Source organism: Microplitis demolitor, chromosome 5 (assembly GCF_026212275.2).
Source record: "Microplitis demolitor isolate Queensland-Clemson2020A chromosome 5, iyMicDemo2.1a, whole genome shotgun sequence".
Taxonomy (NCBI): domain Eukaryota; kingdom Metazoa; phylum Arthropoda; class Insecta; order Hymenoptera; family Braconidae; genus Microplitis; species Microplitis demolitor.
The window spans coordinates 22,483,881-22,506,387 of record NC_068549.1 but is presented as its reverse complement, the minus strand read 5'-3'; the positions used below and the strand labels follow the sequence as shown (position 1 = coordinate 22,506,387).

The following is a 22,507-nucleotide window of genomic DNA, read 5'->3' as shown; positions in this document are numbered from 1 at the left end:
GGATTTGTCTAGGATATCTCTAGGATTCTCAAAGATATAAATTTTTCTATGTTTTCCCTAGGATTTGTCTAGGATATCTCTAGGATTCTCAAAGATATAAATTTTCCTAAGTTTTCCCTAGGATTTGTCTAGGATATCTCTAGGATTCTCAAAGATATAAATTTTTCTAAGTTTTCTCTGGGATTTGTCTAGGATATCTCTAGGATTCTCAAAGATATAAATTGTTTTATGTTTTCCCTAGGATTTGTCTAGGATATCTCTAGGATTCTCAAAGATATAAATTTTTCTATGTTTTCCCTAGGATTTGTCTAGGATATCTCTAGGATTCTCAAAGATATAAATTTTTCTAAGTTTTCTCTGGGATTTGTCTTGGATATTTCTAGGATTCTCAAAGATATAAATTGTTTTATGTTTTCCCTAGGATTTGTCTAGGATATCTCTAGGATTCTCAAAGATATAAATTTTTCTATGTTTTCCCTAGGATTTGTCTAGGATATCTCTAGGATTCTCAAAGATATAAATTTTTCTATGTTTTCCCTAGGATTTGTCTAGGATATCTCTAGGATTCTCAAAGATATAAATTTTCCTAAGTTTTCCCTATGATTTGTCTAGGATATCTCTAGGATTCTCAAAGATATAAATTTTTCTAAGTTTTCTCTGGGATTTGTCTAGGATATTTTTAGGATTCTCAAAGATATAAATTGTTTTATGTTTTCCCTAGGATTTGTCTAGGATATCTCTAGGATTCTCAAAGATATAAATTTTTCTATGTTTTCTCTAGGATTTGTCTAGGATATCTCTAGGATTCTCAAAGATATAAATTTTTCTATGTTTTCCCTAGGATTTGTCTAGGATATCTCTAGGATTCTCAAAGATATAAATTTTCCTAAGTTTTCCCTAGGATTTGTCTAGGATATCTCTAGGATTCTCAAAGATATAAATTTTTCTAAGTTTTCTCTGGGATTTGTCTAGGATATCTCTAGGATTCTCAAAGATATAAATTGTTTTATGTTTTCCCTAGGATTTGTCTAGGATATCTCTAGGATTCTCAAAGATATAAATTTTTCTATGTTTTCCCTAGGATTTGTCTAGGATATCTCTAGGATTCTCAAAGATATAAATTTTTCTAAGTTTTCTCTGGGATTTGTCTTGGATATTTCTAGGATTCTCAAAGATATAAATTGTTTTATGTTTTCCCTAGGATTTGTCTAGGATATCTCTAGGATTCTCAAAGATATAAATTTTTCTATGTTTTCCCTAGGATTTGTCTAGGATATCTCTAGGATTCTCAAAGATATAAATTTTTCTATGTTTTCCCTAGGATTTGTCTAGGATATCTCTAGGATTCTCAAAGATATAAATTTTCCTAAGTTTTCCCTAGGATTTGTCTAGGATATCTCTAGGATTCTCAAAGATATAAATTTTTCTAAGTTTTTTCTGGGATTTGTCTAGGATATCTCTAGGATTCTCAAAGATATAAATTTTTCTATGTTTTCCCTAGGATTTGTCTAGGATATTTCTAGGATTCTCAAAGATATAAATTTTTCTATGTTTTCCCTAGGATTTGTCTAGGATATCTCTAGGATTCTCAAAGATATAAATTTTCCTAAGTTTTCCCTAGGATTTGTCTAGGATATCTCTAGGATTCTCAAAGATATCAATTTTTCTAAGTTTTCTCTGGGATTTGTCTAGGATATCTCTAGGATTCTCAAAGATATAAATTGTTTTATGTTTTCCCTAGGATTTGTCTAGGATATCTCTAGGATTCTCAAAGATATAAATTTTTCTATGTTTTCCCTAGGATTTGTCTAGGATATCTCTAGGATTCTCAAAGATATAAATTTTTCTAAGTTTTCTCTGGGATTTGTCTAGGATATTTCTAGGATTCTCAAAGATATAAATTGTTTTATGTTTTCCCTAGGATTTGTCTAGGATATCTCTAGGATTCTCAAAGATATAAATTTTTCTATGTTTTCCCTAGGATTTGTCTAGGATATCTCTAGGATTCTCAAAGATATAAATTTTTCTAAGTTTTCTCTGGGATTTGTCTAGGATATTTCTAGGATTCTCAAAGATATAAATTTTCCTAAGTTTTCCCTAGGATTTGTCTAGGATATCTCTAGGATTCTCAAAGATATAAATTTTTCTAAGTTTTCTCTGGGATTTGTCTAGGATATTTCTAGGATTCTCAAAGATATAAATTGTTTTATGTTTTCCCTAGGATTTGTCTAGGATATCTCTAGGATTCTCAAAGATATAAATTTTTCTATGTTTTCCCTAGGATTTGTCTAGGATATCTCTAGGATTCTCAAAGATATAAATTTTTCTAAGTTTTCTCTGGGATTTGTCTAGGATATTCCTAGGATTCTCAAAGATATAAATTGTTTTATGTTTTCCCTAGGATTTGTCTAGGATATCTTTAGGATTCTCAAAGATATAAATTTTTCTATGTTTTCCCTAGGATTTGTCTAGGATATCTCTAGGATTCTCAAAGATATAAATTTTTCTATGTTTTCCCTAAGATTTGTCTAGGATATCTCTAGGATTCTCAAAGATATAAATTTTCCTAAGTTTTCCCTAGGATTTGTCTAGGATATCTCTAGGATTCTCAAAGATATAAATTTTTCTAAGTTTTCTCTGGGATTTGTCTAGGATATCTCTAGGATTCTCAAAGATATAAATTTTTCTAAGTTTTCTCTGGGATTTGTCTAGGATATCTCTAGGATTCTCAAAGATATAAATTTTCCTAAGTTTTCCCTAGGATTTGTCTAGGATATCTCTAGGATTCTCAAAGATATAAATTTTTCTAAGTTTTCTCTGGGATTTGTCTAGGATATCTCTAGGATTCTCAAAGATATAAATTGTTTTATGTTTTCCCTAGGATTTGTCTAGGATATTTCTAGGATTCTCAAAGATATAAATTTTTCTATGTTTTCCCTAGGATTTGTCTAGGATATCTCTAGGATTCTCAACGATATAAATTTTTCTAAGTTTTCTCTGGGATTTGTCTAGGATATTTTTAGGATTCTCAAAGATATAAATTGTTTTATGTTTTCCCTAGGATTTGTCTAGGATATCTCTAGGATTCTCAAAGATATAAATTTTTCTATGTTTTCTCTAGGATTTGTCTAGGATATCTCTAGGATTCTCAAAGATATAAATTTTTCTATGTTTTCCCTAGGATTTGTCTAGGATATCTCTAGGATTCTCAAAGATATAAATTTTCCTAAGTTTTCCCTAGGATTTGTCTAGGATATCTCTAGGATTCTCAAAGATATAAATTTTTCTAAGTTTTCTCTGGGATTTGTCTAGGATATCTCTAGGATTCTCAAAGATATAAATTGTTTTATGTTTTCCCTAGGATTTGTCTAGGATATCTCTAGGATTCTCAAAGATATAAATTTTTCTATGTTTTCCCTAGGATTTGTCTAGGATATCTCTAGGATTCTCAAAGATATAAATTTTTCTAAGTTTTCTCTGGGATTTGTCTTGGATATTTCTAGGATTCTCAAAGATATAAATTGTTTTATGTTTTCCCTAGGATTTGTCTAGGATATCTCTAGGATTCTCAAAGATATAAATTTTTCTATGTTTTCCCTAGGATTTGTCTAGGATATCTCTAGGATTCTCAAAGATATAAATTTTTCTATGTTTTCCCTAGGATTTGTCTAGGATATCTCTAGGATTCTCAAAGATATAAATTTTCCTAAGTTTTCCCTAGGATTTGTCTAGGATATCTCTAGGATTCTCAAAGATATAAATTTTTCTAAGTTTTTTCTGGGATTTGTCTAGGATATCTCTAGGATTCTCAAAGATATAAATTTTTCTATGTTTTCCCTAGGATTTGTCTAGGATATTTCTAGGATTCTCAAAGATATAAATTTTTCTATGTTTTCCCTAGGATTTGTCTAGGATATCTCTAGGATTCTCAACGATATAAATTTTTCTAAGTTTTCTCTGGGATTTGTCTAGGATATTTTTAGGATTCTCAAAGATATAAATTGTTTTATGTTTTCCCTAGGATTTGTCTAGGATATCTCTAGGATTCTCAAAGATATAAATTTTTCTATGTTTTCTCTAGGATTTGTCTAGGATATCTCTAGGATTCTCAAAGATATAAATTTTTCTATGTTTTCCCTAGGATTTGTCTAGGATATCTCTAGGATTCTCAAAGATATAAATTTTCCTAAGTTTTCCCTAGGATTTGTCTAGGATATCTCTAGGATTCTCAAAGATATAAATTTTTCTAAGTTTTCTCTGGGATTTGTCTAGGATATCTCTAGGATTCTCAAAGATATAAATTGTTTTATGTTTTCCCTAGGATTTGTCTAGGATATCTCTAGGATTCTCAAAGATATAAATTTTTCTATGTTTTCCCTAGGATTTGTCTAGGATATCTCTAGGATTCTCAAAGATATAAATTTTTCTAAGTTTTCTCTGGGATTTGTCTTGGATATTTCTAGGATTCTCAAAGATATAAATTGTTTTATGTTTTCCCTAGGATTTGTCTAGGATATCTCTAGGATTCTCAAAGATATAAATTTTTCTATGTTTTCCCTAGGATTTGTCTAGGATATCTCTAGGATTCTCAAAGATATAAATTTTTCTATGTTTTCCCTAGGATTTGTCTAGGATATCTCTAGGATTCTCAAAGATATAAATTTTCCTAAGTTTTCCCTAGGATTTGTCTAGGATATCTCTAGGATTCTCAAAGATATAAATTTTTCTAAGTTTTTTCTGGGATTTGTCTAGGATATCTCTAGGATTCTCAAAGATATAAATTTTTCTATGTTTTCCCTAGGATTTGTCTAGGATATTTCTAGGATTCTCAAAGATATAAATTTTTCTATGTTTTCCCTAGGATTTGTCTAGGATATCTCTAGGATTCTCAAAGATATAAATTTTCCTAAGTTTTCCCTAGGATTTGTCTAGGATATCTCTAGGATTCTCAAAGATATAAATTTTTCTAAGTTTTCTCTGGGATTTGTCTAGGATATCTCTAGGATTCTCAAAGATATAAATTGTTTTATGTTTTCCCTAGGATTTGTCTAGGATATCTCTAGGATTCTCAAAGATATAAATTTTTCTATGTTTTCCCTAGGATTTGTCTAGGATATTTCTAGGATTCTCAAAGATATAAATTTTTCTATGTTTTCCCTAGGATTTGTCTAGGATATCTCTAGGATTCTCAAAGATATAAATTTTCCTAAGTTTTCCCTAGGATTTGTCTAGGATATCTCTAGGATTCTCAAAGATATAAATTTTTCTAAGTTTTCTCTGGGATTTGTCTAGGATATCTCTAGGATTCTCAAAGATATAAATTTTTCTATGTTTTCTCTAGGATTTGTCTAGGATATCTCTAGGATTCTCAAAGATATAAATTTTCCTAAGTTTTCCCTAGGATTTGTCTAGGATATCTCTAGGATTCTCAAAGATATAAATTTTTCTAAGTTTTCTCTGGGATTTGTCTAGGATATCTCTAGGATTCTCAAAGATATAAATTTTCCTAAGTTTTTTCTGGGATTTGTCTAGGATATCTCTAGGATTCTCAAAGATATAAATTTTTCTATGTTTTCCCTAGGATTTGTCTAGGATATTTCTAGGATTCTCAAAGATATAAATTTTTCTATGTTTTCCCTAGGATTTGTCTAGGATATCTCTAGGATTCTCAAAGATATAAATTTTCCTAAGTTTTCCCTAGGATTTGTCTAGGATATCTCTAGGATTCTCAAAGATATAAATTTTTCTAAGTTTTTTCTGGGATTTGTCTAGGATATCTCTAGGATTCTCAAAGATATAAATTTTTCTATGTTTTCCCTAGGATTTGTCTAGGATATTTCTAGGATTCTCAAAGATATAAATTTTTCTATGTTTTCCCTAGGATTTGTCTAGGATATCTCTAGGATTCTCAACGATATAAATTTTTCTAAGTTTTCTCTGGGATTTGTCTAGGATATTTTTAGGATTCTCAAAGATATAAATTGTTTTATGTTTTCCCTAGGATTTGTCTAGGATATCTCTAGGATTCTCAAAGATATAAATTTTTCTATGTTTTCTCTAGGATTTGTCTAGGATATCTCTAGGATTCTCAAAGATATAAATTTTTCTATGTTTTCCCTAGGATTTGTCTAGGATATCTCTAGGATTCTCAAAGATATAAATTTTCCTAAGTTTTCCCTAGGATTTGTCTAGGATATCTCTAGGATTCTCAAAGATATAAATTTTTCTAAGTTTTCTCTGGGATTTGTCTAGGATATTTCTAGGATTCTCAAAGATATAAATTGTTTTATGTTTTCCCTAGGATTTGTCTAGGATATCTCTAGGATTCTCAAAGATAGAAATTTTTCCATGTTTTCCCTAGGATTTGTCTAGGATATCTCTAGGATTCTCAAAGATATAAATTTTTCTAAGTTTTCTCTGGGATTTGTCTAGGATATTTCTAGGATTCTCAAAGATATAAATTGTTTTATGTTTTCCCTAGGATTTGTCTAGGATATCTTTAGGATTCTCAAAGATATAAATTTTTCTATGTTTTCCCTAGGATTTGTCTAGGATATCTCTAGGATTCTCAAAGATATAAATTTTTCTATGTTTTCCCTAGGATTTGTCTAGGATATCTCTAGGATTCTCAAAGATATAAATTTTCCTAAGTTTTCCCTAGGATTTGTCTAGGATATCTCTAGGATTCTCAAAGATATAAATTTTTCTAAGTTTTCTCTGGGATTTGTCTAGGATATCTGTAGGATTCTCAAAGATATAAATTTTTCTATGTTTTCCCTAGGATTTGTCTAGGATATTTCTAGGATTCTCAAAGATATAAATTTTTCTATGTTTTCCCTAGGATTTGTCTAGGATATCTCTAGGATTCTCAAAGATATAAATTTTCCTAAGTTTTCCCTAGGATTTGTCTAGGATATCTCTAGGATTCTCAAAGATATAAATTTTTCTAAGTTTTCTCTGGGATTTGTCTAGGATATCTCTAGGATTCTCAAAGATATAAATTTTTCTATGTTTTCTCTAGGATTTGTCTAGGATATCTCTAGGATTCTCAAAGATATAAATTTTCCTAAGTTTTCCCTAGGATTTGTCTAGGATATCTCTAGGATTCTCAAAGATATAAATTTTTCTAAGTTTTCTCTGGGATTTGTCTAGGATATCTCTAGGATTCTCAAAGATATAAATTTTTCTATGTTTTCCCTAGGATTTGTCTAGGATATCTCTAGGATTCTCAAAGATATAAATTTTCCTAAGTTTTCCCTAGGATTTGTCTAGGATATCTCTAGGATTCTCAAAGATATAAATTTTTCTATGTTTTCCCTAGGATTTGTCTAGGATATCTCTAGGATTCTCAAAGATATAAATTGTTTTATGTTTTCCCTAGGATTTGTCTAGGATATCTCTAGGATTCTCAAAGATATAAATTTTTCTATGTTTTCCCTAGGATTTGTCTAGGATATCTCTAGGATTCTCAAAGATATAAATTTTTCTAAGTTTTCCCTAGGATTTGTCTAGGATATCTCTAGGATTCTCAAAGATATAAATTTTTCTACGTTTTCTCTAGTATTTATCTAGGATTTGTCTAGGATTCTCAGCGAAATGAATTTTTCTAAGTTTTCTCTAGGATTTGTCTAGGATATCTCTAGGATTCTCAAAGATATAAATTTTCCTAAGTTTTCCCTAGGATTTGTCTAGGATATCTCTAGGATTCTCAAAGATATAAATTTTTCTATGTTTTCCCTAGGATTTGTCTAGGATATCTCTAGGATTCTCAAAGATATAAATTGTTTTATGTTTTCCCTAGGATTTGTCTAGGATATCTCTAGGATTCTCAAAGATATAAATTTTTCTATGTTTTCCCTAGGATTTGTCTAGGATATCTCTAGGATTCTCAAAGATATAAATTTTTCTAAGTTTTCTCTGGGATTTGTCTAGGATATCTCTAGGATTCTCAAAGATATAAATTTTTCTATGTTTTCCCTAGGATTTGTCTAGGATATCTCTAGGATTCTCAAAGATATAAATTTTTCTATGTTTTCCCTAGGATTTGTCTAGGATATCTCTAGGATTCTCAAAGATATAAATTTTCCTAAGTTTTCCCTAGGATTTGTCTAGGATATCTCTAGGATTCTCAAAGATATAAATTTTTCTATGTTTTCCCTAGGATTTGTCTAGGATATCTCTAGGATTCTCAAAGATATAAATTGTTTTATGTTTTCCCTAGGATTTGTCTAGGATATCTCTAGGATTCTCAAAGATATAAATTTTTCTATGTTTTCCCTAGGATTTGTCTAGGATATCTCTAGGATTCTCAAAGATATAAATTTTTCTAAGTTTTCCCTAGGATTTGTCTAGGATATCTCTAGGATTCTCAAAGATATAAATTTTTCTACGTTTTCTCTAGTATTTATCTAGTATTTGTCTAGGATTCTCAGCGAAATGAATTTTTCTAAGTTTTCTCTAGGATTTGTCTAGGATATCTCTAGGATTCTCAAAGATATAAATTTTCCTAAGTTTTCCCTAGGATTTGTCTAGGATATCTCTAGGATTCTCAAAGATATAAATTTTTCTATGTTTTCCCTAGGATTTGTCTAGGATATCTCTAGGATTCTCAAAGATATAAATTGTTTTATGTTTTCCCTAGGATTTGTCTAGGATATCTCTAGGATTCTCAAAGATATAAATTTTTCTATGTTTTCCCTAGGATTTGTCTAGGATATCTCTAGGATTCTCAAAGATATAAATTTTTCTAAGTTTTCTCTGGGATTTGTCTAGGATATCTCTAGGATTCTCAAAGATATAAATTTTTCTATGTTTTCCCTAGGATTTGTCTAGGATATCTCTAGGATTCTCAAAGATATAAATTTTTCTATGTTTTCCCTAGGATTTGTCTAGGATATCTCTAGGATTCTCAAAGATATAAATTTTCCTAAGTTTTCCCTAGGATTTGTCTAGGATATCTCTAGGATTCTCAAAGATATAAATTTTTCTATGTTTTCTCTAGGATTTGTCTAGGATATCTCTAGGATTCTCAAAGATATAAATTTTTCTATGTTTTCCCTAGGATTTGTCTAGGATATCTCTAGGATTCTCAAAGATATAAATTTTCCTAAGTTTTCCCTAGGATTTGTCTAGGATATCTCTAGGATTCTCAAAGATATAAATTTTTCTATGTTTTCCCTAGGATTTGTCTAGGATATCTCTAGGATTCTCAAAGATATAAATTGTTTTATGTTTTCCCTAGGATTTGTCTAGGATATCTCTAGGATTCTCAAAGATATAAATTTTTCTATGTTTTCCCTAGGATTTGTCTAGGATATCTCTAGGATTCTCAAAGATATAAATTTTTCTAAGTTTTCTCTGGGATTTGTCTAGGATATCTCTAGGATTCTCAAAGATATAAATTTTTCTATGTTTTCCCTAGGATTTGTCTAGGATATCTCTAGGATTCTCAAAGATATAAATTTTTCTATGTTTTCCCTAGGATTTGTCTAGGATATCTCTAGGATTCTCAAAGATATAAATTTTCCTAAGTTTTCCCTAGGATTTGTCTAGGATATCTCTAGGATTCTCAAAGATATAAATTTTTCTATGTTTTCCCTAGGATTTGTCTAGGATATCTCTAGGATTCTCAAAGATATAAATTGTTTTATGTTTTCCCTAGGATTTGTCTAGGATATCTCTAGGATTCTCAAAGATATAAATTTTTCTATGTTTTCCCTAGGATTTGTCTAGGATATCTCTAGGATTCTCAAAGATATAAATTTTTCTAAGTTTTCCCTAGGATTTGTCTAGGATATCTCTAGGATTCTCAAAGATATAAATTTTTCTACGTTTTCTCTAGTATTTATCTAGGATTTGTCTAGGATTCTCAGCGAAATGAATTTTTCTAAGTTTTCTCTAGGATTTGTCTAGGATATCTCTAGGATTCTCAAAGATATAAATTTTCCTAAGTTTTCCCTAGGATTTGTCTAGGATATCTCTAGGATTCTCAAAGATATAAATTTTTCTATGTTTTCCCTAGGATTTGTCTAGGATATCTCTAGGATTCTCAAAGATATAAATTGTTTTATGTTTTCCCTAGGATTTGTCTAGGATATCTCTAGGATTCTCAAAGATATAAATTTTTCTATGTTTTCCCTAGGATTTGTCTAGGATATCTCTAGGATTCTCAAAGATATAAATTTTTCTAAGTTTTCTCTGGGATTTGTCTAGGATATCTCTAGGATTCTCAAAGATATAAATTTTTCTATGTTTTCCCTAGGATTTGTCTAGGATATCTCTAGGATTCTCAAAGATATAAATTTTTCTATGTTTTCCCTAGGATTTGTCTAGGATATCTTTAGGATTCTCAAAGATATAAATTTTCCTAAGTTTTCCCTAGGATTTGTCTAGGATATCTCTAGGATTCTCAAAGATATAAATTTTTCTATGTTTTCCCTAGGATTTGTCTAGGATATCTCTAGGATTCTCAAAGATATAAATTGTTTTATGTTTTCCCTAGGATTTGTCTAGGATATCTCTAGGATTCTCAAAGATATAAATTTTTCTATGTTTTCCCTAGGATTTGTCTAGGATATCTCTAGGATTCTCAAAGATATAAATTTTTCTAAGTTTTCCCTAGGATTTGTCTAGGATATCTCTAGGATTCTCAAAGATATAAATTTTTCTACGTTTTCTCTAGTATTTATCTAGGATTTGTCTAGGATTCTCAGCGAAATGAATTTTTCTAAGTTTTCTCTAGGATTTGTCTAGGATATCTCTAGGATTCTCAAAGATATAAATTTTCCTAAGTTTTCCCTAGGATTTGTCTAGGATATCTCTAGGATTCTCAAAGATATAAATTTTTCTATGTTTTCCCTAGGATTTGTCTAGGATATCTCTAGGATTCTCAAAGATATAAATTGTTTTATGTTTTCCCTAGGATTTGTCTAGGATATCTCTAGGATTCTCAAAGATATAAATTTTTCTATGTTTTCCCTAGGATTTGTCTAGGATATCTCTAGGATTCTCAAAGATATAAATTTTTCTAAGTTTTCTCTGGGATTAGTCTAGGATATCTCTAGGATTCTCAAAGATATAAATTTTTCTATGTTTTCCCTAGGATTTGTCTAGGATATCTCTAGGATTCTCAAAGATATAAATTTTTCTATGTTTTCCCTAGGATTTGTCTAGGATATCTCTAGGATTCTCAAAGATATAAATTTTCCTAAGTTTTCCCTAGGATTTGTCTAGGATATCTCTAGGATTCTCAAAGATATAAATTTTTCTATGTTTTCCCTAGGATTTGTCTAGGATATCTCTAGGATTCTCAAAGATATAAATTGTTTTATGTTTTCCCTAGGATTTGTCTAGGATATCTCTAGGATTCTCAAAGATATAAATTTTTCTATGTTTTCCCTAGGATTTGTCTAGGATATCTCTAGGATTCTCAAAGATATAAATTTTTCTAAGTTTTCCCTAGGATTTGTCTAGGATATCTCTAGGATTCTCAAAGATATAAATTTTTCTACGTTTTCTCTAGTATTTATCTAGGATTTGTCTAGGATTCTCAGCGAAATGAATTTTTCTAAGTTTTCTCTAGGATTTGTCTAGGATATCTCTAGGATTTTCAAAGATATAAATTTTTCTAAGTTTTCTCTAGGATTTGTCTAGGATTCTCAGCGAAATGAATTTTTCTAAGTTTTCTCTAGGATTTGTCTAGGATATCTCTAGGATTCTCAAAGATATAAATTTTTCTACGTTTTCTCTAGGATTTATCTAGGATTTGTCTAGGATTTACAGAGAAATAAATTTTTTTAAGTTTCCTCTAGGATTTGTCTAGGATTTTCAGAGAAATAAATTTCTAGACAAGGAAAAATCAGTTGTCCCCATTTGTAATTGTAATTTCAGCAACCACACCAATCCACTATAATCAATGATTACTATTACAGCAAATTCCTGTGGTATGGATAGTTACGTGTTGTCGCCTCAATTATTCATTGCGGCAAACATTACTAGTTTGTGTACAATATCTGACAAGTAATCAATACTTTATCTTGGCTATCCTATTACTAGTCTTAGTGAAGCTAATATATAATATATATATATATATATCAAAGTTTATTGACTAACTATACTTTTCATAGATATTATTTTTACTATAAACCATTTTATATATTGTTGTGCCCAAAAATGCCAATTACTTGAAAAACGGCCCTCGGGTGATTTAATTTAGGGGCAGGTCAAATTTAGGAGTATTTTTTTAATTTATCCACAGAAAAAACAGGATTCTTTGATACAAAAAATTTTTATTCGCTTAAATCTTCAAATTTTCTGCTTGAAATCGTGTATCGATAAAAAATTCGACAGTTTCATTTTCAAAAATCTAAATATTTTTACAATAACATTGTCTGCCATTTTTCGTATCTCTATTCAAATAAGAACTGAATGTTGAGATATTCAATCTAGAAACTTAAATTTACAGTGAAAATACCCCAATTATAATTCAATCAAAACAAAAACAATATAATTTCAAAGTTGAATTACAAATAAATTCCTCAGCTGCAGTATTCCATCGGCATTCTTCAAACAAACCTCATGAAATTTATCTGAAATGAACGCGAGCTTGATAATTATATTAGTCACATTAAATACTACTAGATTATCAAAACAAAAAATAGTTATATTGACATGCTAATTGTTTTATAACTCGATTAAACTCTTCCAAAACAATTAACCTCACTGTGCAATATATATATAGACCCTCACCCCCTCTCTCAAAACCTCCCACCCTCACTTATATCAGTAGCATAACGATGAAGCCTGTGTTGGGTATTGGGGTGAGCATTCTTCTGGCTGACCGGTCAAAAGCTACACTACACTAGTTCATTGGAGCAAACATACATTTATTACAACAACACCATTTACCATCACCACACTATCATCATAGTAATAGCAGTGTTGCTACTCCTACTCCTACTCCTACTTCTACTCTATCGTTGTTGTTGTTGTTGTTGTTGTTGTTGTTGCTGTATCTTTGTGGTTTATTTTCAAAGACACTGACACAACACAGCAATCATATAATAACCGATTATCCCGAGCTTAACACAACCGAAATTACGTCATACTCTAGTGTACTAGCTAGTTGTGCTTTTCTACACAAGAGATGAACCGGAAACCAGATTCTCTTCTGCTACTGTCAGTTTCAAAGTGTACCAATTCAATTTATATATCAAAAGCGACAACTTAAATCCTATTATTATTTTTTTATTGTCCAAAGGTCAATTGATGTTCGATTGTGATACGAATTAAATTCAAGTAAATGACAAATTAGGTCGGAACATTGTTCACTTAAATGCTTTTTTTTTTGTGTCATCTATTTATGGGTAAAATGAGCATTGAACATTTCGATGCTGACCTTAAGAAAAATTGTTTTCAAATCTTATTTAAAGCCGCCCTAATTGCCAGGGTTATCAGCGATTAATTATGTTGGGTATAGAATGTGGGGGTGGAAAATTCATATTTGCTCTCACTGAGATTCAAACCCGCGTTATTTTAACGTCCAAATGATCTAGAGTCATACGCCTTAGACCAAGGGCTCGGTTTAATTAATTATTGATTTAAAAAAAAACAAAAATGATAAAAATGTCGGGCAGTTCTTTGATATTCCGATGTTATGTCAGACTTTATTGTTATTCGTTTGAGGTTTCGTGAATACCGACATTATATTGAAGTAAATAGACTATAGTTTCGTGTATTGACTTGGCATTGTATTATTGAGTTTAGATATATATGTATAGATATATGAGTATAGTTTATGTGAGAATAAAGATGAAGAGGACAATATAGGAATGAGAATGAAAAAGAAAAGTATTGAAGAGTATATTGAAGATGAGTACATGCCCTTGCATACGTTTTATCGATAATCGATTTTCATTGAGGCGTGCGCAAGTGACGCCTGCCCGACGTGACAATGTTTATGGACCTCGATTAATTGAAATTCTGTGGGGTAATAGCCTCGCTTCTACTCATCCTCCTCCGCCTTCTCTTTTTACTCCCAGTTTAAACCAATTCTCTGCATTCGGGTATTGCTTTCAAACGATTCTCATTTTCATTGATGTACTGCCTGATTTTTATTGTCATTTATTTTTTATTGATATTGATTAGCGACAATATTTTAAATAATATCCGGTGATTAGAGTGAATTATGGATTCAAAAGTTTTATTAAAAATTCTTCATAGTCATTAAGTCATAAATTTTTTTTTATTTTTGCGGTTAAAAATTTATTGCAGTACAGAATTTTATTGAAAATTATATTTTAGATGTGATCTTTTTTTAGACGAGAGGTTTTTAATGAAATATTGTCGAACAATTACTCTTGATAGAGTGTGGACATGTTTTGTGATATGAGAATAATCTCGATGTTGAGATAAAATCGGGGATTTAACTCTTGTCACGCACGAACCCCAAATATTTTCCGAGATACTAAAGTATATAAAATAAATAGAATTGAATTTTCAGTGAAAATAATAAAGTATAGAGTAAAAATATTTTAGTTTAAATTCCATGTTTTTTTTTTTTGTCGAATCGAGAAATCGAAGTCAAAGAATTCGTTTGAATACAATCAGCTTAGTATTTTATTTATAAAATTCTAAAATAAAAGATGAAAAAGTAAAGACAAGTGAAGTGCATCGACTTGACAACAATGCCGGTTAAATGTTTTTATTTATTTGCTTTTATTTATTTGAATATTTTATGTCTAAATTTATTGTTTCCTTTTTTGTGCTACTTCCATTTTTAGTTTTATATATTTATAGACCAGGCAAAGAAAACACCAAATAATAGATGCAGCTATTTAAAGAGTTATTTTTGACACAAGAGTCTGTCATTTAGAAATTTTTAAATAGAAATAGCAGACAAGTGATTGAAATATTTTTTTGTTATTCAAAATTTCTTTTGTTCATTGATTCAAAAAAAAGTTTTCTATTGATTGATAAATGAAAAAAAAGTTTCATTCAAAATTGAATTTTTATTTGAGTTGATAATCAAAATTATGCACGAGTACTAAAAAATAATTTTGTCTTAATTTTTGAAATTTTTCTTCTTGGCAAGTCGATTAATTTTTCCAAAATAGATTTTGATAAGCAAAGTAAATAATTACCATTTTTTATTCCATAATCTAAAATTAAAAAATTCTGCCATTTTTTTAGTATGGTAAATACAAAAATTTTGAATTTACTCCAGGCTTGATACTCCTTCATGACCTCAATCAAAAGACTTCTTATTTTTGAATTCATGTCGCTTTAAAAAAAAATCTGGAAGACTGAAAATGTTCAGAATAGTTCGGCTGCCCAATTTCAAAACACAAGGACAAATTTTCCAATATCGATTTTCCAGTATTTTCAGTTTCAGTAGATTCTTGTGAACATGGTTCAATAAATATTTCAAAAATTTAATTTTTATCAGTTACTGTGTTTTGAAATTGGGTAGCCGAGTTTCTTAGGGCCTAAAAAAGTCGACGTTCAGTGAAAACTCGATTTTCAAAAACTCCACTGGAAACAATTCGCCGAATTTTCCAAAAACTCTCGATTTTCACAGCAAGAATTCAAAAAAATTGACATAATCAGATAGATTCTCTCTGAAAATGAATCAGTAAAAAATACTGCAAATAAGTGAATATTCACTTATCGAAGTACTTTTCACTAATGCATTTTCAGAGAAATAAAAAAAAAATTCAGATTTTTGAGTACCAAATGTTGAATGTTGAAGCTTAAGTAATAAAACAAACAGTAAAGTGCTAGAAGATGCCGCAGAAATTCATACACAGACAAGGTGTATAAATACGTACATTGATACATGAATACATTGTGTCACATTTACGTATAGTCAAGGGTAGGAGAATACTTACCATAGTTGACAGGTTTAACTTATTTGTTTTTTCACAAGTCTCTTGATGGTTCATGGTTGCTGTACTCTACTACACGTATAGTACACTATGGCGAGCTGCCAACCAGACACAATCTATCCTATAAATACTGTTCTACACACTATTCCATCGTACTTTACTGATGGTTTAAATCCCCTGCCGTCACACACGTCGTCTTTACTTTCTTTCCTTTGGTACAGCTTATCCCGGCAGCGTTTTATTTGGCTCAATCCTATTGCTACTATACACTTTCCTCGATATCTCTTTTACTACCGCGTAAATCTTATCTTTTTACTCAGCTTCTCTTTCTCTCCTCTCTTTAAATGTTAACTAATACTCTATTTTATTCCCACTTTTTTTTAAAATAATATCTTTCAGTTTCTCAAATTATCTTCTGTCAGGAAAATCTGTTTTGAAAAATCAGTCCCGAGTACCGATTGTTTATGTGTTGTGTATTTTCTGTTAGAGCTTCAGACGAAGGTCTCTGAAATAGCGCCAGAAAATTTAAAAAAAGGAAAATGAAAAATTCAAAAATTATTTCCTATGAGCTTTTGAATTTCTTCTTTACTTTCATTGAGCTCAACGTTTTTTTTTTCTTCATTAATTTTATTTTGTTTATTTTTAACTTGTATTCAATGGCAGCAGAAATGAGTTTAAGGGAACGAGGTAACTAACAAAGTAAAACGGAAGGAAAGAACCGAGTAAAAGCCCGATGCCTCAAGAGGGTTTGACGGTTCAATAGATGAGTTTTTTTTTGTTGGTTAAGAAAAAAATAACCAGTTTCTGTCGATTAGTCTGCTTGAGATAGATTGACTTTTGAAATTAATAAGGAGATAAAGTGAGGAGGAAATTTAACGGTTGAATTACTTGGGAATGCTCGTATGTCTTCGGATATTACTTGGGACAGTAATTTTAGCAGGGGAAAGGACAAGGAAAGGATAAGAACCGAAAGGAGTTAAATAAAAGATAAAAATGGCCAAATAGTTTTCACGTTAGATGGAAAGTCCTTTTTCTTCGCTTCTTTTTTAACCGATGAAACATTGCGCACTCAGTGAAATTGTTCAATATGACACGGGTATGAACATTTAAACGTTTTAAAGGGTTTTCTTTGAGAAAATATATTAGGTTCAAGATATGAAAGAGAATTGTAGTACATACGATAAAATTTATTTTATATTATATATATATATGTTAGAGTGGTCATCAAAAATCAAATTTTCTCAGGCGCTCTATAAAAAATTTCTTTTTAGTCAAAAAATAAGTAGGGAGTTTGGTTTTTTCTTTCTAAATAAAAAGAACGTCCTTCAAGACGATCGAAATTCATTTTTTGATATAATCGCGGTTTTTTTTTAATATCTCATGAAATATGCATATTAGAGGAAAAAATGATCAGAAGAATTTTGTAGGAAATTAAATTCTTGACAAAAAAAGTGGTATTGATTTTTTTTATAAAATGTGTATTTATGACGATATTTCAGAAAAACTTTTTGTAGATCTTATGGATTGATCTTTTTAAGAATTATTCAAAAAGTTTTTTTTAAATATCTTCATAAATACATATTCTATAAAAAAGTTGAACATGACCTTTTTTGCCAAAAATTTGATTTCCTACAAAATTGTTCCTATGGGTTTTTCTTTTAATCTGCATATTTCATGAGATATTTAAAAAAAACCACGATCGTATCGAAAAATGAACTTTGATCGCTCTGAGGCACTTGTTCTTTTTCCTTAAAAAGAAAAAAACCTAATTCCCTACTTATTTTTTCACTAAAAAAAAATTTTCATGGAGCGCCATGAAGAAAATTTAATTTTTAACGACTATTGTCATATATATAAATATATAAATAGGATAAGAAAAATTTCTGTTAATAAGAGAGTGAGTGGAAATAAAAAAAGTCAAAATAATTTAAAAATAAGTTCAAAAATTTTTATTTTATATTTGAATTTTTGATAAAAATTTGAACAGTTTCGTTGACAGAAAATTCATAATTTTGATTAGATCGCAATAATTATCGAATAATTTTTTTCAAAAATTAAAACTTTTGAAATTTATATAAAGGCTTATTTCGAAATTTATATTTATACAAAAAACAATATAGTCGCAAATGTATGTCACGTCAATTTTTCGCATATATATTTATATATATTTCCATGTGAAATAGTATTGATAAAATGTTAATTTAAAATTATATTTATCTTATATTATTATTTCAACGAGCGTTATCAATATATATTTACACGCATATTTTTCCAACTGAATAAATTTATTGACGCACATAGCTTAGTAATAATCAAAACAAAAAGACAATTATAATATTATATAAATATTAGAGTATGTTTTTGCTTTGTTATTTAACAAAAAAAGCAATAATAGAAAATTTTCGAAGTAATCTGAGTAGACATCTTTTTTATTAAACCAATAGAAATTAAATGTATCAAAAACCAAAATCTAGCTGAAATTTAACCAAAAATATATTTACGACAGAAAAATAATGACAATAAAATGTTTATTAAAATAATATCTAACAGCATCACGAATGCGTGTCTAGACGTCTTTTATTGTTGTTATTAAAAACAGTAAGAACGTAAGAGAAATAATATTTTGTTGAAATATTTTCCTCTCATCGAGTATAAAAGTATAAGAATTGATTGTTTAGCCATTAATCGGTTGTTAACAACTAGAGTGATAACAGACTGTTCCATTTACAAGAACTAAAATACTAAAAATGAGAGGATTTTCACTTTTATTGTTGGCTGTTTTCGCCGCAGGTTTGTCATCTTAAATTATTTGTTGTATATTTTGTTTTATAATTTGTCGACTGTACTCTAATCTGTTGATTGGGCATTTTTGTAGCCGTTTCAATAAGCTATGCCGCAGACGCAGCAAGTGCTGCAGGTTCTGGAGCAGCTTCTGAGGCATCAAGTGCTGCTGGAACCGGTACAGCGGCTGGTTCAGAAGCAGCAAGTGCTTCCAATTCTTCAAGCACTGCCGCAGCTGGAGCAGCCACAGACGCAGCAAGTGCTGCTGGATCTGCTGCAAATGCTTCTAGTACTGCTGGATCAGCTACAGATGCTGCAAGTGGTGCTGGATCCCAAGCATCTAGTGCTTCAAATGCCGCAAGTGCCGCAACTTCAGGTGCTGGATCCACGGCTGGTGCTGGCAACATGTTAAATAACGTTCCTATTGCTGGAGGTTTGCTTGGAGGAATATTAGGAAGTTTGTTAAGTACCGGTGGTAGTTCCAATTGTGCTTCTGGATCATGCGCTGGAGGTTTATCTGATATTCTCCACAAACTACCAGTCGCAGGTGGTCTCTTATGATGAATTATATAAGTACTTGTCACTCTTTTTCATCATTTATATTTAGATCAAATTATTACTCAATAAATTTAGTGTTTTTATTGTTACGATACTATAAAATCTCAAAATGTATTAATGAGTGATTAAATTTTTTTTTTTTTAATACACAATTGTATAAAATAAATAAATTAAAATAATTTTCTATTGTTATCATTTACATTTTATCCTATTTCATGTACTGTGAAAATTTTTTGGAGTAAATGTGGACCGGATCTGTTTATTTAATCCTCTTAGAGTCACATTTACTTCAAAAGGAGTTTATTTTAATATAAAACTCTCACCTGAATTGACGTGAAAATGAATTTAAATAAAATTCAAAGAACTTCAACATCACTCCCTGAAAAAACAAACTCCTTATTTACTCCATGTGCGAAGTAATTTTTTTTTTAAACTCCGCACTCTGAGTGACGGAGTAAATTTGGATCGAAATAAAATCCGTAATTACTCCCAATTTTTACACTGTACATATATTCTTCATACATTTCTATAATACATTTTTAAGCTCAAATTTTTAGTGACACAATTTAAAGAAAATCCATTTTCAAAATTCAAAATTAGGATAATCTTCATTACAAAAAATTAGTACGTCTTTCAACGTCTGTACAGGCAATAAGTAAAAGCATGACCATCCTAAACTCTAGATTTTGAATCCCATTTCTGTAACTCTAAACTTTGGACTTTGGAGTCTACTGAACGTAAACGGATTTTAGTATCTGTCAAGATTGTCCCATTAGAGATACACGTAGTGGCTTTCAACCAGATGCTAAAGTAAATCAGATAGTGATAGAAGTAAAACTATGTACATATAATATATATCGTAGTAAATAACACGCGTGCTAAGAGATTAGAACAGTCGCAAACAATATACTTGCGTGTTTCCCTTTAAAATCATGAAGCCATCAGAGAGGAAGAGAGTTAACGCGTCCGAAAACCCAAGGGTATGGCCAGAAACAATTACTTAACTTACTGCATACATACGTATATATATATATATATATATACATATGTTCTGTAGTATTTCACTTATTTCCTCACTCACTTCTGGTGCATTCTCCGAAGCTAGTCCCGAAGTCTGTACCATTAGAACGGGAAACTAGCTGAGTAAATAGAGCTTTCGCAGTGAATAGAAGCTGGATATATAGTCCAGTCTCCAATTGTCTTGTTACACCTATAATTACATTGTCAAAATACCGCTAATTGATGAATAAATTGAATTACGTCTGTTCTAAATATTAATTGATGATAAAAGATGTTAATTTGCCTGATGGTAGTTTACAAGAAGAAGAAGAAGAAGAAGAAGAAGAAGAAGAAGAAGAAGTGAATCAGAATTATTGATGGAGGTATAGATATAGAAGACAGAATGACAGCTATCGGTTCGTTAGTTATAGTTGTGAGGTGAGGTGAGGAATTTCGGGATTGTCTGACGTTGTCATTGTCGTTGTAGACGAGGACATAGACTTAGACGTTGCTAATTGACGTCACCTCACCTGGGTTCCTGAGTTCCTGGGTTCCTGTAGTAACTGTTGTCTGTTTATCCCTCTCGTTTAACCAAACGGCGTTGAGCCTTGTCCTTGTCCCGAGAGGGCTTCTCGTTAAACCGTCTGATCCATTATCCTATTGACTGTTCTCAAGACTCTTTTGTCTCTATCTGTGTATCCTGGCTCGATCTCTATCGCCCGTTCTGTCTCACTTCCTTTGTGGCTCTAACAATCCCTCATTATCCTCCTTTTAGGAGTAACGGAGACAACGAATTCCTTTAACCAACGAGCCATCTCAATTCAGCTTTGATATCTCCACTCTTGCTGCTCCTTTACGAGTCATATCTTTCGGGATTATATTCAACATCATGTTAAATTGTTATTGTCGTGTATTTCATTGACGAATTTTTTTACTCAGTCCCCATTCACAAGGATTTACTTCATATAAATTAAACTTATTTGTGTTTAATGACAGCAGGTTTTTTTTATTTACGGAAGATATAAAGAGCCTTAGATTATTAAGAATTTAATTACTCTGTCTTTAAGGACATCGAACCTCTGTAGCTTTTAAAACTTTTCGAATCTTTTGTCAGTTTCCATTTTTTCAGCGAAAAAAAAAGTTTATTGTTAAAAAATTTACAAAAAATTTTTTCACCCTATTTCAAACTGACCAACTTGCCCTGGTCTGCTCTACAAACCACAACTGAGCATTTCTTCTTAAAATCAAAGTCTCATTTCGCGCCAAATTTCCCTAAATATCAATTTTAAGCCCAAAATCTATTTATCAATATTAAATAGCTCCGAAAGTTGCTGCTTAGACGCAATTTCCTCGAAGTTTGCTATTAATTTAAAATAATGAAAAAATTAAATTATTTAATAAGAAAATCTTTAAGGATGAGATGAATAATTAAAAAATAAACTGATAATAAGTTAAAGTTTCTCATACTTTAGTTAATGCTTTCAATAAACGCCTTGGGTGTTTCCTCGCTTCACTTCACGGATAGTTATTACATAGTCTGGTTTTAACGTCAATGTGAAGAAACTGTTTTATTTTATATATATATATATATATATATATATATATATATATATGTAACGTAATATATAACTATGTGATATATATATTTTGTAGTTACGTACGACGTTATAATGTTAGACAAGATTTACTATCATTATTATATATATTATATATATATATAAAAGATAGTTACACATCTGTATAGTTAATGCTTACGGAAGGTTTACGCGAGCATATGTGTACATATAATACACACATAAAATCTTAGATATATTACTGTAGAGCTTTATTAGTGTATTACATAGTTCATGACGGCATGGTTACAGTAATGGTTTAAATGCTGTAGTTTCAAGTGTATTAGTGTATTAGTAAGTGAGGGTTATTTAAAATTCAACTATTGAACGCTCTAATCAATTATCTGTCTCATCGTGCAGCAGAATTTAGCGTTGCGTGAATTTATTTCAAGCTAATGGTTTCAATGTTTAAAAAAAAATTTATTTTTACGATATTTCGTTATTTCGAATTCCCGATCTATGGAAACGTTACGTTTTATTAAATTTAATAATTCATATAAAGAAGGGTGAAGGTAAATAGGGTTGAAAAACAATTTTCTGAATTTTTTGGAAATTGATGATTTTTAGCGAGAAGTTCAAAAAATTCGTTTTTTAGTTGTGAAGACGGGAAATTTTGTACTTTTTATGTACAGAAAAAAAAAATAATATTCGGTTACCATTTTTGAAGTAATT

General features: G+C 30.3%; 1 protein-coding gene across 1 annotated transcript; it reads right to left on the bottom strand.

Moving 5' to 3' along the window:
• Positions 1 to 18,772: 18,772 nt before the first annotated feature.
• On the bottom strand, positions 18,773 to 20,346 carry LOC103572620 (cyclin-dependent kinase inhibitor 1C-like). Its single transcript, XM_008551289.1, has 2 exons — positions 20,305 to 20,346; positions 18,773 to 19,219 (listed from the first exon to the last, which is right to left on the bottom strand). Exons 1-2 carry the CDS (start codon positions 20,344 to 20,346, stop codon positions 18,773 to 18,775), a joined length of 489 nt encoding a protein of 162 aa, XP_008549511.1.
• Positions 20,347 to 22,507: the final 2,161 nt, after the last annotated feature.

Bases quoted from the DNA above. Each gene is read 5' to 3' on its own strand.
- LOC103572620 (XM_008551289.1), bottom strand. From the start codon at position 20,346: ATGGTACAGACTTCGGGACTAGCTTCGGAGAATGCACCAGAA. The intron at 19,220-20,304 runs GTGAGTGAGGAA...ATTCATCATAAG, and splicing joins CTTCGGAGAATGCACCAGAA to AGACCACCTGCGACTGGTAG.